This window comes from Lathamus discolor, chromosome 1, assembly GCF_037157495.1.
Source record: "Lathamus discolor isolate bLatDis1 chromosome 1, bLatDis1.hap1, whole genome shotgun sequence".
NCBI lineage: Eukaryota > Metazoa > Chordata > Aves > Psittaciformes > Psittacidae > Lathamus > Lathamus discolor.
In genome coordinates, this window is record NC_088884.1 from 63868258 (window position 1) to 63880922 (window position 12665).

General features: G+C 38.3%; 1 protein-coding gene across 4 annotated transcripts; it reads right to left on the reverse strand.

Annotated features, from left to right (window-relative positions):
* Positions 1-416: 416 nt before the first annotated feature.
* Positions 417-12610, reverse strand: MFSD8 (major facilitator superfamily domain containing 8). 4 transcript variants are annotated; one of them, XM_065674474.1, is made up of 13 exons: positions 12018-12063; positions 11422-11466; positions 10840-10925; positions 9803-9846; positions 8407-8647; positions 8017-8130; positions 6442-6586; positions 5757-5815; positions 4634-4742; positions 3431-3565; positions 2943-3046; positions 2554-2813; positions 417-1786 (listed from the first exon to the last, which is right to left on the reverse strand). In XM_065674474.1, exons 3-13 carry the CDS (start codon positions 10868-10870, stop codon positions 1571-1573), a joined length of 1458 nt encoding a protein of 485 aa, XP_065530546.1. In that variant the 5' UTR covers positions 10871-10925; positions 11422-11466; positions 12018-12063; the 3' UTR covers positions 417-1570. The 4 variants fall into 4 exon arrangements, with proteins under 4 accessions (XP_065530546.1, XP_065530529.1, XP_065530536.1 ...); XM_065674457.1 differs by lacking the exons at positions 11422-11466; positions 12018-12063 and adding an exon at positions 12331-12610 and having other exon boundaries at positions 8017-8097; XM_065674464.1 differs by lacking the exons at positions 11422-11466; positions 12018-12063 and adding an exon at positions 12331-12610 and having other exon boundaries at positions 3431-3523.
* Between the last annotated feature and the right edge of the window lie 55 nt (positions 12611-12665).

Sequence of the window (12665 nt, forward strand, 5' to 3'; positions counted from 1 at the left end):
TTAAGTTGGAAGTTAGCTAGCCTGAAGAACAACAGTAGTAAACCTCCTATGACATACACAGTTTGTCTTAACACTCAGCACAAACTGCACTGTAGAATATGCAATCCTGTATTAGCCATTTTGAGAACTGCATTTCTCACCAGTTTCTCATGGCTGAAGGAACTTTTGGTTGCTGAAACCAAGCACTTCATTTGGCAGCTTGTCTCCACCACTCCAACACAGTATTTCTTGTACCCTTTATTATGAATTGACATATAAAAGAAATGCTTATAAAACCAAAGTCTTTTCTCACAGCATTTTGTGATTCTGCAGCAGGAAAACCCCAGAGGGAATAAAACTTGTCGATTCCCTTCTGTCAGTAATGAAAAGAAATAACCTTTTTCAGTTTAGTGTTTGAACAATTGATGACATAGGAATACTCAATTACATTTATTAAATTCGGTAAGCATCAAGTATTAGACACAGTAAACAGCAGCTACAACTCTCATACTGAAGTTATTACAGATTTATTTTTACCCAGTAGTATTGAAATACATAAAACAAACCCATAGAGATAAGCTTAGGCCCCATTATGAAAGAAAATAATCTCACTTTTTAAAATAAACACTGAATGATTCAACCATTGTAAATTCCTGTTTCTCATACCATATTATTGGGAAAAAAATCTACACGTAACAGCACCTGAAGAGCCAGTGTCCTCTGTAATTAATATGAACTGGTTGCTCAGCACAGTGCATTCATTCTCTCAAATGGCAATGAAAGTGTAAACTATCACGCTTAGTATTTCCTTCTTGTAGTTAGGAAAGGCTGTGCATTATTTCAACTCTGTGCAGGTTATATTGCTTGCTATAAAAAGGCATTCAGCAAAACAGCAGAAGAAAAACTGCACATACGGTTCACTGTAGTTCAAGTAACAGCCACTAAGGCTGCAATTTTCAATAGCTCTTCACCAACTTAAATACCCAAATCCCACATGAGCAGCTTGTGAAGTAGGCACCTACCTTTCTCTACAATTCTGTCACATTTCATTTGAAATCCTGGAGAAGATGTGCTGACAAGTACCAGTTTCCAAGGTAACACATTTTGTGCTTAACCAGTGCTTACAAGCTAGCAAACCGAACATCAGGAGGTTCAGTGAAGCAGTGATGTTTCCATACAAAGTGCATACAACTCAACTAATCTTGTAGTTAGAAAAGAGTTACTAATCCCGATTCACAGAATCAAGATAATACTTCTTTTACTTCTTTCTGGAAAGGATGCACATAACCTGTGACCTTCACAGCTGCATTCCATACACAGATACATCATTTAAACTGTACACGCTTCAAACGTACACATATCACTTGTTCACGTTTCTTCCTCTGCTGCTAGAAAGGCAGAATACAAATGCTCCATTGCAGCAGGCATAACCATCTATTAGGGTATGACCAAGTTACATGTTCTGTCAATGTGTAAGTACTCATGTACAGTTCTTAGCATACAGCCAACAAGGTCAGGGAGCCCTCATTAAAAAGTAGTAATAAATTATTATTTCTGGTTGGTTTGACTTTTTTTTAAAAAATGCCCACATTTAACAATTCTCTTCTTGCATTCTTCCGTATCTGACAGAAAATGCAATTAGTCTCTTGTATACTATCTCCAAGAGTAAGAGAGAGACTACAACTACACCACATATTAAGCTAAATGCCCAGCGTGGTCCCAGATGAGTGTATATTTGGCTTACAAAAACAGGCCCAAGTATTCGTGCTCCACTTCCAGAGGCAGTTAACCATCCCATGTAGACACCCTACAGAAGATCAAAAGCTTATGTTAGTGATACAGGAATTATTGGGCTGCCCAATAATTGCCACCAATTATCCTAATTGGAAAATTTAGAAGTGTTTAAGCAACTGCTTATCTTTCTTAACTCGTGAAGATACTGAGTACTTTGTTTCCAAGAGTACTGCTCAACTTCTCTTAAGCATTAATTCAAAGACTCCACTGAGCTATATGCACTATAGCTTTCTAGTAAGAAGGCATTCTGGCTTAACGCATTTAGTTTCTTACAGCAAAATATAACATACCAAAAAAAAAAATGAGGTAACTGGTGAAGAAGGAAGAAAAATTTTTTTAAGCAGCAGTATCAGTTTGCTATGTGTTTCACCACTGTAAAATATCAAAAACCGGAGGTATCACAGTATTTCTTATCTTCATGTAATAAACTTAGTAAGAAGAACATTATTCTGTACTGATATTCCAAATATATAATTGGTTGTTACAAAAATGGCTCTTACAGAACAATCGTGAAAGCCACAAGCTTTGGTCTTAGCTGTCCTGAAATTTCCACACTGTAGGATCTGCCACAAATTGTAGTACAAGCCTTGCTTTTCAGTTCCTCTTGGGAGTTGCCTTGGGTTTTAATAAAGATTAAAGTCCTGAAAACTTCTACTCTGGTTGAAACATACAATTATTTGGCTGATGACAAAATGAATTTTAGCAAGATCCTTCATTCTAATAAAGAGGGTGCAAGTCTTGGAGAGCAAATGAAATAAATTGTTTAGGCATCATGCTTACCTGAGGCTTTGGTCCTAGAATTTTTGAGTATAAAGTGTAAGACATGACATTACAAACGGGATAGCCCAATCCTATTAGTATGTCAGAGCTGATATACTGGGCCAGATAGATCATGGGAGTATTCAGGCACCAGGACTGTGTGACAGGACAGCCCACAGGTTCTACTGTGTGGTTGGATGGAAGTAGTGTTGCTTCTAAACTCCAGAAAGGCATTAACATTTCAGTGGCAGGTGTTCTGGGAATGGAGTTATTCTTTATTTCTGAAAAAGTAAGTTATGCACACCATTAAAAAAAAACCCAACAAAAACCAAAATAATAAAAAGCTTTTTTAAAGTCCCTCCCACATTCTGATGATAGTTTAGACTAGATGATAGCTTAAACTTGAATACCTTGCCACTGGATATTTGGTAGCTTTTTCCCCCAAGGCAGCAAGATAAAGAATCCAACCAAGACAATCAGTAAGCCTCCATGGAGTATGGCACGCTCACCAGTCCTACCAAACAATGAAATTACAATTAAATAGATCATTTAATTAAGGTAAAATTTATAAAGGATCTAACGATGCAGCCCATTGGTTTGTGGAAAAGATGCTTGGCCAAAACACCTGCAAGAAAAATTTCAAAATCACAGTAACCTGAAATCTGTTTTTCTTGTGATCCCAGGGTAAAAGACAGACAAGGAAGGGGGTTATGTTAACAGAATAAAGAACAACCACAGCATCATGGCCACGTCAAAATTCGAAATACTTCATTGTCATAGTGAACCCAACCTCATTAATGAGTAAAAGATCAGAGTGATGCAGATTTGGCCCTCCCATAAAGCTTTTCACATTTAGCTAACATCAGGAAGAAAATTCCAATAAGCTCCAACAACTTACTTTTTAGATAGCGTTTTAACCACCATGAAAACAATAACGGATTCAATGCCAACCATGCTAAGGATTATTCCATTGTAGAAAACAGCTTCTTTCCTGGTCCAGGAATACATATCCATCGTCAATGGAGTAGCTATACTAAAGTGACAGGACAAAATTACATTAACTTAAAAAACCCCTTCTTTTATGCAGACACCTACACTGTCCCAAACATCACACACAGTGGTATAGAAGCCTTTCCTCCTGATGGGAATATCAGAAAATACAGGCTAGTTATAAACTAATGCACATCATTTATTAAAACTAAACCCACCAAAGTTCACAACTGTACCACACCAGCCATACTCTGAAGGATCATTAATTTATTTCTGACAGTTCATGAAAATATGACGGAGTTAAAGCAAAGCAAGAGCAATAGAGATAGATGAAAACTAGGCCCTGTGAGTATAAAAAGTAAACATTTAATACTGTTCCAGTTTTAGCAACTAACCAGTCTCTAGGAACTCAATTTTCTAAAAATAATGCAATTAAGACAGAGACATACTATTTAAAAAAAAAGAACTACATTAGAGCTTAAAAAACTCAAAAAATGAATCTTACATCCTTCTAATATTTTATAAGTTGAAAAAACGATGTATACTTCAGTCTAAGGTAATGATAGTTATGTTTTACTTATTTTCTTGCCCATGGAAAATTAGGAGTGAATAACATACCTCTTGAGGTAAAAACAAAAGCCTTGTAAAACAGTGCAGCTGAGAATACAATTGCATATACAGTATCAAATAATTGTTTTAAACATTCCTGGAACTTTTGAAGCTAGTCAGAACCATACTGAGAAATTATCCAAAACTAAACTAAAAAGGTACTCAAGACAGTTTTCTCTGAAGATTTTAGGCAGCCCGAGTTAAACTACTTTTTTTGGGTTTAAAACATGTAAAAAGTTGAGAATATGGGTCTGCATCCATTTCAAAAGCTTTTACATTGTTTCATGTACCAAAAACTGCATGCTATGTATTTTTAGTTATTACTGACCTTTAATTCATTACTCTATATCACTATATATCAATTTGATTGCACATGGTAATGGATTTCTATTCAAGAAGAATACGGTCAAGAAAATGAGTCCAACAGAAAAGCCTTTACATGCATACTCAGTCTAACTACATGACATGTAGAAGTATTTTGAGAAAAAATACCCAAACTTACGTTTCAAAGACAGCAAACACAAACAAGATGACAAAGAAAAGAAAATTGATTGCTACAACAGCAACATGGTCAATGTTTCCTTCTGCATCCTGATCTGGAACATCACTTTCTGCAACAAAACAAAAGAATAATCTAAACTTTAAACTCAGCTTTTTTTTCCACCATCACCAGTTACAAACAGTCATGATTTTCTTACTTTCTTAAGTATTTCACATGCAGGTTGGTAGGTGGCTAGGCAGTTATTGACAATCTAAGTATAATGTTTTTAAATCAAAATGGAATTGTCGGAACTTCAATTCCTCTCACACGAAGGGAAAAATGATTTCCAAAATGGTTGTACCATCTGTTTTCCCACTGTAATGCTGGGACTGACAAGTCCTGAGTGACAGCAAAATAAGCACACTTCTTTAAATATCGTAATGACAGAAGCCAAAACACTTTCTGTTCCTCTTGCAAGGTCAGAAGTACACACGCAGAATTCTCTATTCTCCACGCTGTCACACAGCCTTTGCTCCTCTAACATGGGCATATGTTTTCATACACAAAACACCCATGTGTGGTGTGCACACAGTTCCCTTTTCAATCAGAAAACTAATACAATACTGAAACAGGTGACTTCCATAGGTTTTTAAAAAGGTTTAAAATGTCCTTTTATTTACTTTTTATTCTTCAAGTGAAAGGGATACTCACAAATGTTTTTGAACTGTGTACGAAAAGGGTACATATTGAACATGACTGTTACACTATGTGGTAGTTACCATACTTCAGTCTCACCAACCAAATTTAGTTATACAACTTTAAATAAGATGCCGTATGTGAAAGCTGATACGTAATAACAATATTGCTCAGCATGATACAGAAGAGTAGAAATTAAGGGAGATTTCTTTTTAATGTCCATACTCACTTAATCCTGTCTCTTGGAAGAGACAGCTCCAGGGTACCAGACAGCACTATGAACACACATGGACACAACATGGACATGAAGCAACTTCTGGACCAGTTAGAGATATATAGCCTATTTTCCACTTTAAGATCCCAATGCATCAAACTCTAGAGTAGTTCTAAATGCTTGTATGTAATAAATTATAATCACGGAGTAAGTTTTCAAGTAAAAGGTAGATACCTTCTCCTTCAAAACTGACACTCTTGCACTGTCGTCCCATGTCATCCACTTGATGCTCTCTAGAAGTTTAGAACTGTTTTAATTAATACGTGTATTTATTTGATCTACTATTGAGTCAATTTTTTATTAAAATAATTCTAAATAGCATAATCTTATATTCTAATTTCTCCCACTTCTTTTAAACATCATTTGTGTAGTCTACATTTGACTGCAGTGAACACCATGATATTCAAGAAAGAAAATATTCTAGCAGGATATCACATATCTGTGTACATCTCTTCCCTCCCCTCATTGCCACCAATGGGATAGTACATGAAAATCCCCCCTTGAGATTCTTAAAGGAAAGACATAGAAAATAAGAACCCTACAGACAAGCTAACCTTATTTCTGTTTAGAGAAAACAAATAGGCAAAAAACTTCAACATTAAAAATCTATCAAGGCTAAGTGAAAAATCTAACAGCTCTAACTTTTCTCATCAGTTACATTCCAGCTGTAACATCACTTTAATTTATGAGCTCAATGAAAAAGATAGATACTAAAGAAGAAGAAACCCTGAAAAATAAATAGCAGCTTCTAGTTTTAACACTCCATATTTCAGCCTTACTACTTCTTCTGAGCAGTATATTGTTTGTTACAAGCCACCCACTAAAACAAGGTAGAATATTTCTTTTTTGACCTGATTACCTGAATATGGAAAAGAAGAGAATAATATTAATAACTCCTAAGAGAGCTGCAAATAAAACTGGTGCTGTATACATGTTCAGCTGAAGCTGAACTAATTTCCACGTTATTCCTTCTTCTCCAATAAGGGTAAAACACGTCTGAAAAACTTAAGAACACAATTGTATTAAGAAATTACTGGGAGTCAGTAAGAAATTCTGAGAAAAAATACAGAATAAACACAAAATTGTTAAGTAAAATTTAAATACTGTACCTGTCAAAACTTTCATGTTTTGAGAATCCTACTCTAGATAAACTGATGGATATCAGTAGGATCTCAACCAGCCAGAAAACTATTTGGTTACATACAAATACACTGTATAAATAACAGCATGACAGCTAGAACTGTGTACAGTTCTGGTGTTCTCAACATAAAAAGGACATGGAACTGTTGGAACAAGTCCAGAGGAGGTCCATAAGGATGATCAGGGGACTGGAGCACCTCCCGTATGAAGACAGATAGGCTGAGACAGTTGGGGCTGTTCAGCCTGGAGAAGAGAAGGCTGCGTGGAGACCTCATAGCAGCCTTCCCGTATCTGAAGGGGGGCTATAGGGATGCCAGGGATGGACTATTCATTAGGGACTATAGTGATAGGACAAGGGGTAATGGGTTAAAACTTAAACAGGGGAAGTTTAGATTGGATATAAGGAAGAAATTCTTTCCTGTTAGGGTGGTGAGGCACTGGAATGGGTTGCCCAGGGAGGTTGTGAGAGCTCCATCCCTGGCGGTGTTCAAGTCCAGGTTGGACAGAGCCTCGGGTGGCATGGTTTAGTGTGAGGTGTCCCTGCCCATGGCAGGGGGGTTGGAACTAGATGATCTTAAGGTCCTTTCCAACCCTAACTATTCTATGATTCTATGAACTGGAACTGACTTCTGGGTGTACCAATTGTTAATTTTCTCTGCCATGTGCAGACAGCTGATCTCTTTTTCCTCTTCCTCCCACATGGAAAGCTTTGGTCCTGTGACTGAACCCTCCCACCCGCTAAGGGCAAGGTAGAGAGAAAAAAAGTTGTGGGAAGTTTTTTAATTAAAATTTAAACTGGTGCTGAGAAAAAGATTTTAAGAATATTTGCTTACTACTGTTAGCAAGCAGACTGAGAGTCCCTATCAAATGAGGAAAGGGAATCACCTAAACTCATACTCTATGCAAATCACACAAAGAATGCAGAGGTTTTGTTCCTGTATATCTTTTAATCCTCCATCAACAGTACAAGTAACAACCAGCTGGACAAAAAACTTTCAGCCCTAAATGTTCACTTCATTATTTTACCATACAGACTGCACTTCAGTTCTACTAATTGGATAATCATAATCTCCAGCTATAGAACACAAGTAATCAGTGCAGGCTGTCCAGGACAAAACTGCTATTCTCTCTTTACAACACAAAGCACGTCTAACACATTTCTCCATAAAGTAGACGAGTATCTGAGAAGCCACAATTACACCTGATTCCCAACATAGCTGCTGAGGATTACTACTTCCAATGCCCAGTTTCATCCTAAAAAGTATTAGAGGTGAGAAAAGAAGAGATGCTTTACCTGGTCCTAATATGAAGCCAACTGCTTGACAGGCACTGGTATTGGCCATGGTACTTGTTCTTTCCATAAGAGAAGTGGCACCTGCAATATATGATCGAACTACAGCCACATTTCCTTAAAAAAAAACAAACAACCAAGAAAGTGTTCATGTAAATACAAAGTTATGCTCTTATTCTGCAAGAATATAAAACCCAGCACTCCCTCTGGTATTTACACATAACTGCACAGTTATAAAATTTTATTATAAAGTAATGTTGGCTGACTCTTTGCTTTAAGTAATATGGTATCATTCACATAGTGATAAACCTGGTACTAAAATACAACATTAACTACCTTACACAAGACATAGGATTTAAGAATTTTCAGAAATGCAAATTGTGCTGTGGTTACCTGCTCCAAACCCCACCAGAGCACGTGCAGCCAACATGTAGTATCTGTTGTGTGAATGAGGAACATGGACGTAGGCATACAGACAGTTAGCAGCTACTGAAATAGCAGTAGAAATGACGAGAGGTTCTCTCCTTGGCCTGTAATTGGACCACAAGCCAAAGAGGGGAGATGCAACCATTTGGCCAATGCTATATGAAGCTATAATCCAGCCCAAGAAACTCGCATCTGCTGTTGGATCAATCTGCAGAAACAAATTAGTCAGTGCCACGGATAAAGTATTTTAGTATTTTATAAGATCAACAAAACTGTTTCAGAATCAATACCTGAACAATCTAAGACTCTCCACCATAATTCTGAGCATATATGGCACTATGCAATGCAGTGTCAAACCTAAGCGATTGCCAAATGAGTTGGTGTGTCTGCATGGCACTGTGCAGTGTTTAATATAAACACCCCATTCCAGCTCGCAGAGGCAGTTGTTTTCATGCCGTATTTTGACTAGGGAAAATAAACCTTGGCTGTCTCCAGCAATGCATAAACCCAGTAAAAAGTGCTTTGCTTCTGAGACTGGAAATGGCTTACCTGCAAGAAACTCAAAACAGTTTCCATACAGCACTGCTGCTGTTACAGATTGTAGACATAAATATAAGCAGTACGGTAAGCAGTTTACATGCCAGGAGCAAGGAATCACTGAAGTAATCTCTGCACATGCCTAAATCTGTCCTGATTTGCGAGGCTGTTGATGCATGCTCTTTTCTTCTCCAAGAATTCAGCACCAGCCTCTAGGACCCTGCCCAGGATATGTTATTCCAAATTTGCATTTGAAACTGCCTTCTGCAGTTTCAGGAGCAGTAAAATCCTAGCACAGATTAAAGTTTTATACACCTTTTATACCCCTTTTAACAAGAATGCAGCAAAGAGGGAATAAAAAAACCCAAACTTAAAACAATACCAAGGAACATTGGCAATTCCCTGTTAAAAATATCAAAAAGGTCTGTGTGCAACAATCTGACATTTACAGAGCAAACACTACCTTCAGCTTCCCTTTTCCTTTTTCCTTTTCAAAATACAACCAAGCCTTCTGTATGTTTTAACACTACAAATACATTCATATAAAGCGATTTCTGTTGATTCACTGTCCAAGAAAACAGTGAAATTACATTGAAAAACATTTCTGGATTATGATGTACCTTTATCAATTAAGGAAATCAGCTGACAGATTTTACATGAAATAAGAAAAGCTGTCTAAGTGGATGATAAAATAAAAGTCTCTTATAACCACACACTTCCTTTTACTGTTTCTTTTCCTAAAGAAAATGCCAAGTTTTGGATTACATACTTTCTGAGAAAGAATTTTTTATTCTTATTAATAAAAAAAAAAAAAAAAGATACAAACCTTTTGGAGATACGGCCACACAGACATAATTACAATTGAAAAACCTGCAATGCAGTAAAAACACAACAGAAGTTACTTTATTTCGCACGTTTATCACTAATTCCCTTTATTGAAACAGTAATTACAGTTCATTCTTCTGCTCTTAAAGTGCGTTATAGTTTAAAACTCTGCAGCAGTCTGTCACCTGAAAAAAAAAAAGTATTATATGCTTATTTTAAGGAGTGATAATTCCTCCTAACAGAAAAAACTATTTACAGAAGGACATTTTATAGGTGTGTACACACTAAACAAAAGAGCTCCTATGGAAGGAATACCGAAATGCCAAGCAAACTGCATGGGATTTTTCCTCCCAGTGGAAAGACAACAAGGTTTCCACAGTAAAAATTATTTCTTGATATACTGACATATTTATATTCATTTATAAAGGAAACTGTAAGTCATCAAATTAAAAAAATAATCATTGAAGTATCCTATTGTTTTCAAGACAATTTCTAAGCCGGCAGAAACCCCCCAGAAGACAAAAATCAACTGAAGCCATGTTTCCAGGATCAGTTCTTTAGGAATGAGACAGTAACATGTTCTGCAGTGGAGATGCAAAATCCCACAGGAGAGAACAAGCTCTCATACACATTGTGAAATAGATACATTCCCACAAAGATCTTACAACTCAGCATTATTTCTATTTTCGTTTCCTAGAGGATTCACTTTTAAATAAATAATAAAAGTGTGACCTTTGTGCTGTTTGGTTCTGAGCAATAATTTTTCTGTGCCACTACATTTTACCCCAAACTATAACAAAGCCGTAACACAAGGATTTAATATGCCATTTAGTCATTACTTAACATATCTTACTAAATATAACTTTTTGTTTGATTTGCTAGTCCTGTCTACTTTCTGAAGAGTCAGTGCACCTTTTTAAGGGTATAAAAGAACAGTACCATTAAGGACGCCATGTAGTTGAAATCTAGGAAACCCAGGTGTTTTCAACCTAGAATACATTAAGAAAAAAACATCGAAATCCACCTCTGTTTACTCACCTACACTACTGAGAAACATCGTAAGATACATAATCCAGATGGATCGCCACCTGCTCTTATAGTGCTCTTGTGTTTCCACAACATCCCTGTTTTGGAAACAAAAGTCAAGAGAGAAAGAAATCATTATTAGATTCTCTTCTAGTTCTTCCTACAGCACACTGAAAACATTTTTCACAAACCTCTCAACACAACTGTATGAATTGTCATGCAGGAACAGACTTCCATACAGCAATGAATAAAAAAAAAAAAAAAAAATTAAAAGCAGGCTAATTTTTCACTGAAAAATACCAGATTGACAAATAATAAAACCGCAACAGAAACACTGTCACGTATCACTGCATTCAAATGATACACAAAGATATCTTTATCTAAAGAGATCTTCAATTCTGCAGCTTCTTTGTAGAGACACTTTGGAGCACCACAGATATCGTGTGCATGCTTTCAGAAGTGTGTTACAAGCCATAAAACCCTAGACATCTTCTCAGAACTGTGACTTTAAAGCAAAAAAAAAACCCCATCCTGAACCACTATCAATTAGACTAAATGGTATGGCCAGTCTATTCTTTTACATTGTATACTTACGCATTGTAAAAACTGTGTAAAAGATATTGCTGAAGATTTTAAGGGCTGCAAAACAAAAGTCACAAACTTGGTGAGCAGTAAGTTGTTTTCCTAAAATTCCTAAGCACCTTCCAAAATCCACAAAGTTTTTCAGAAGCAAGAACATTTCATGGTTCTTCACTTCTTTTGAATTATCCTAAATAAAATAGTCTCTGTCCAAAAGATGCAGACGTAGGTTATGTAGGCTTGAACGTAGTTTTATAAACATGTTTACATAGGTCCTACATAGACTTAGGCATATGTGCAATTTTAAAGCTAATAGAGAATGATTTGTACGGAAATGCCTAGACAATTTAAGTGTTTTGGTTCAATTATACTTGAACCATATAAATGATGTTTCCAAATATAGTTTGCTCTCTTACTGCCCATCACGCATAGAGAGAAGTCAGCCAAACACGTTCTATGTGTGGTTCCTTTCAAGATTTTGGTTAAATCGAGCGATACACTCTAAGTACGAGAACACTTCAGCAAAGACGGCGGCAGCAGCCACCCTCCGTGTGTAACATTCGAAGTCCTGTTGTTTTCCTGACAGGAGGGAAAAAGCCCCAAGCGCCCACCTGCTGCCCACACAAGAAGCGGGCTCCGAGACTTCAGCACCACAATAACCGAGTCTCACGCTTATTACAAACTTCCCAAGCAAGTGCGGTTGGTTCCTGACAGCCGGAACCAGCCCCCGCCGTGGCAGCCCTGCCTGCCCCCCCTATGCCGGCTCCCGGGGCGGGCGGCTTCCCTCAGGTTTGGCCTTTCCTGGCGGAGTAAAGCGCCCACACCGGGCGGAGAGGAGCTCGTCACACACAGGTGCTCTCCCAGTCACTCGCGGGGTGCCGCCTCACCACCTCAGAAAGGGCGCAGGACCGAACAAGCCCCTACCTGCCGCTGTCCTCCTCGTCCGCCTCTCCGGGACTGAGCAAAGGCTCCTGCCCCTCAGCAGCCACCTCCGGACCGGACACAGCGGCCGCCATACCGAGCTGGGGCCGCTTCCAAGACCCCCCCCGGTGCCGAGATCCCCCTCACGGCCCGCCCCAGAAACCTTTGCGCCCTCCGCCGTCAGGGGGCGCTGCCGCCAACGGTGGGCGGGGGGGAGGCCGGGGACGGGAGGGGTCGGTGTGCGCTGGTCACGCGCGCGCGTGCGCGCTTCCGCTGAGAGCCGTGCGTGCGCGCGCGCCTCTGCCGAGAGCCGTGCGTGCGTGAGTGCGTGCGCGCGC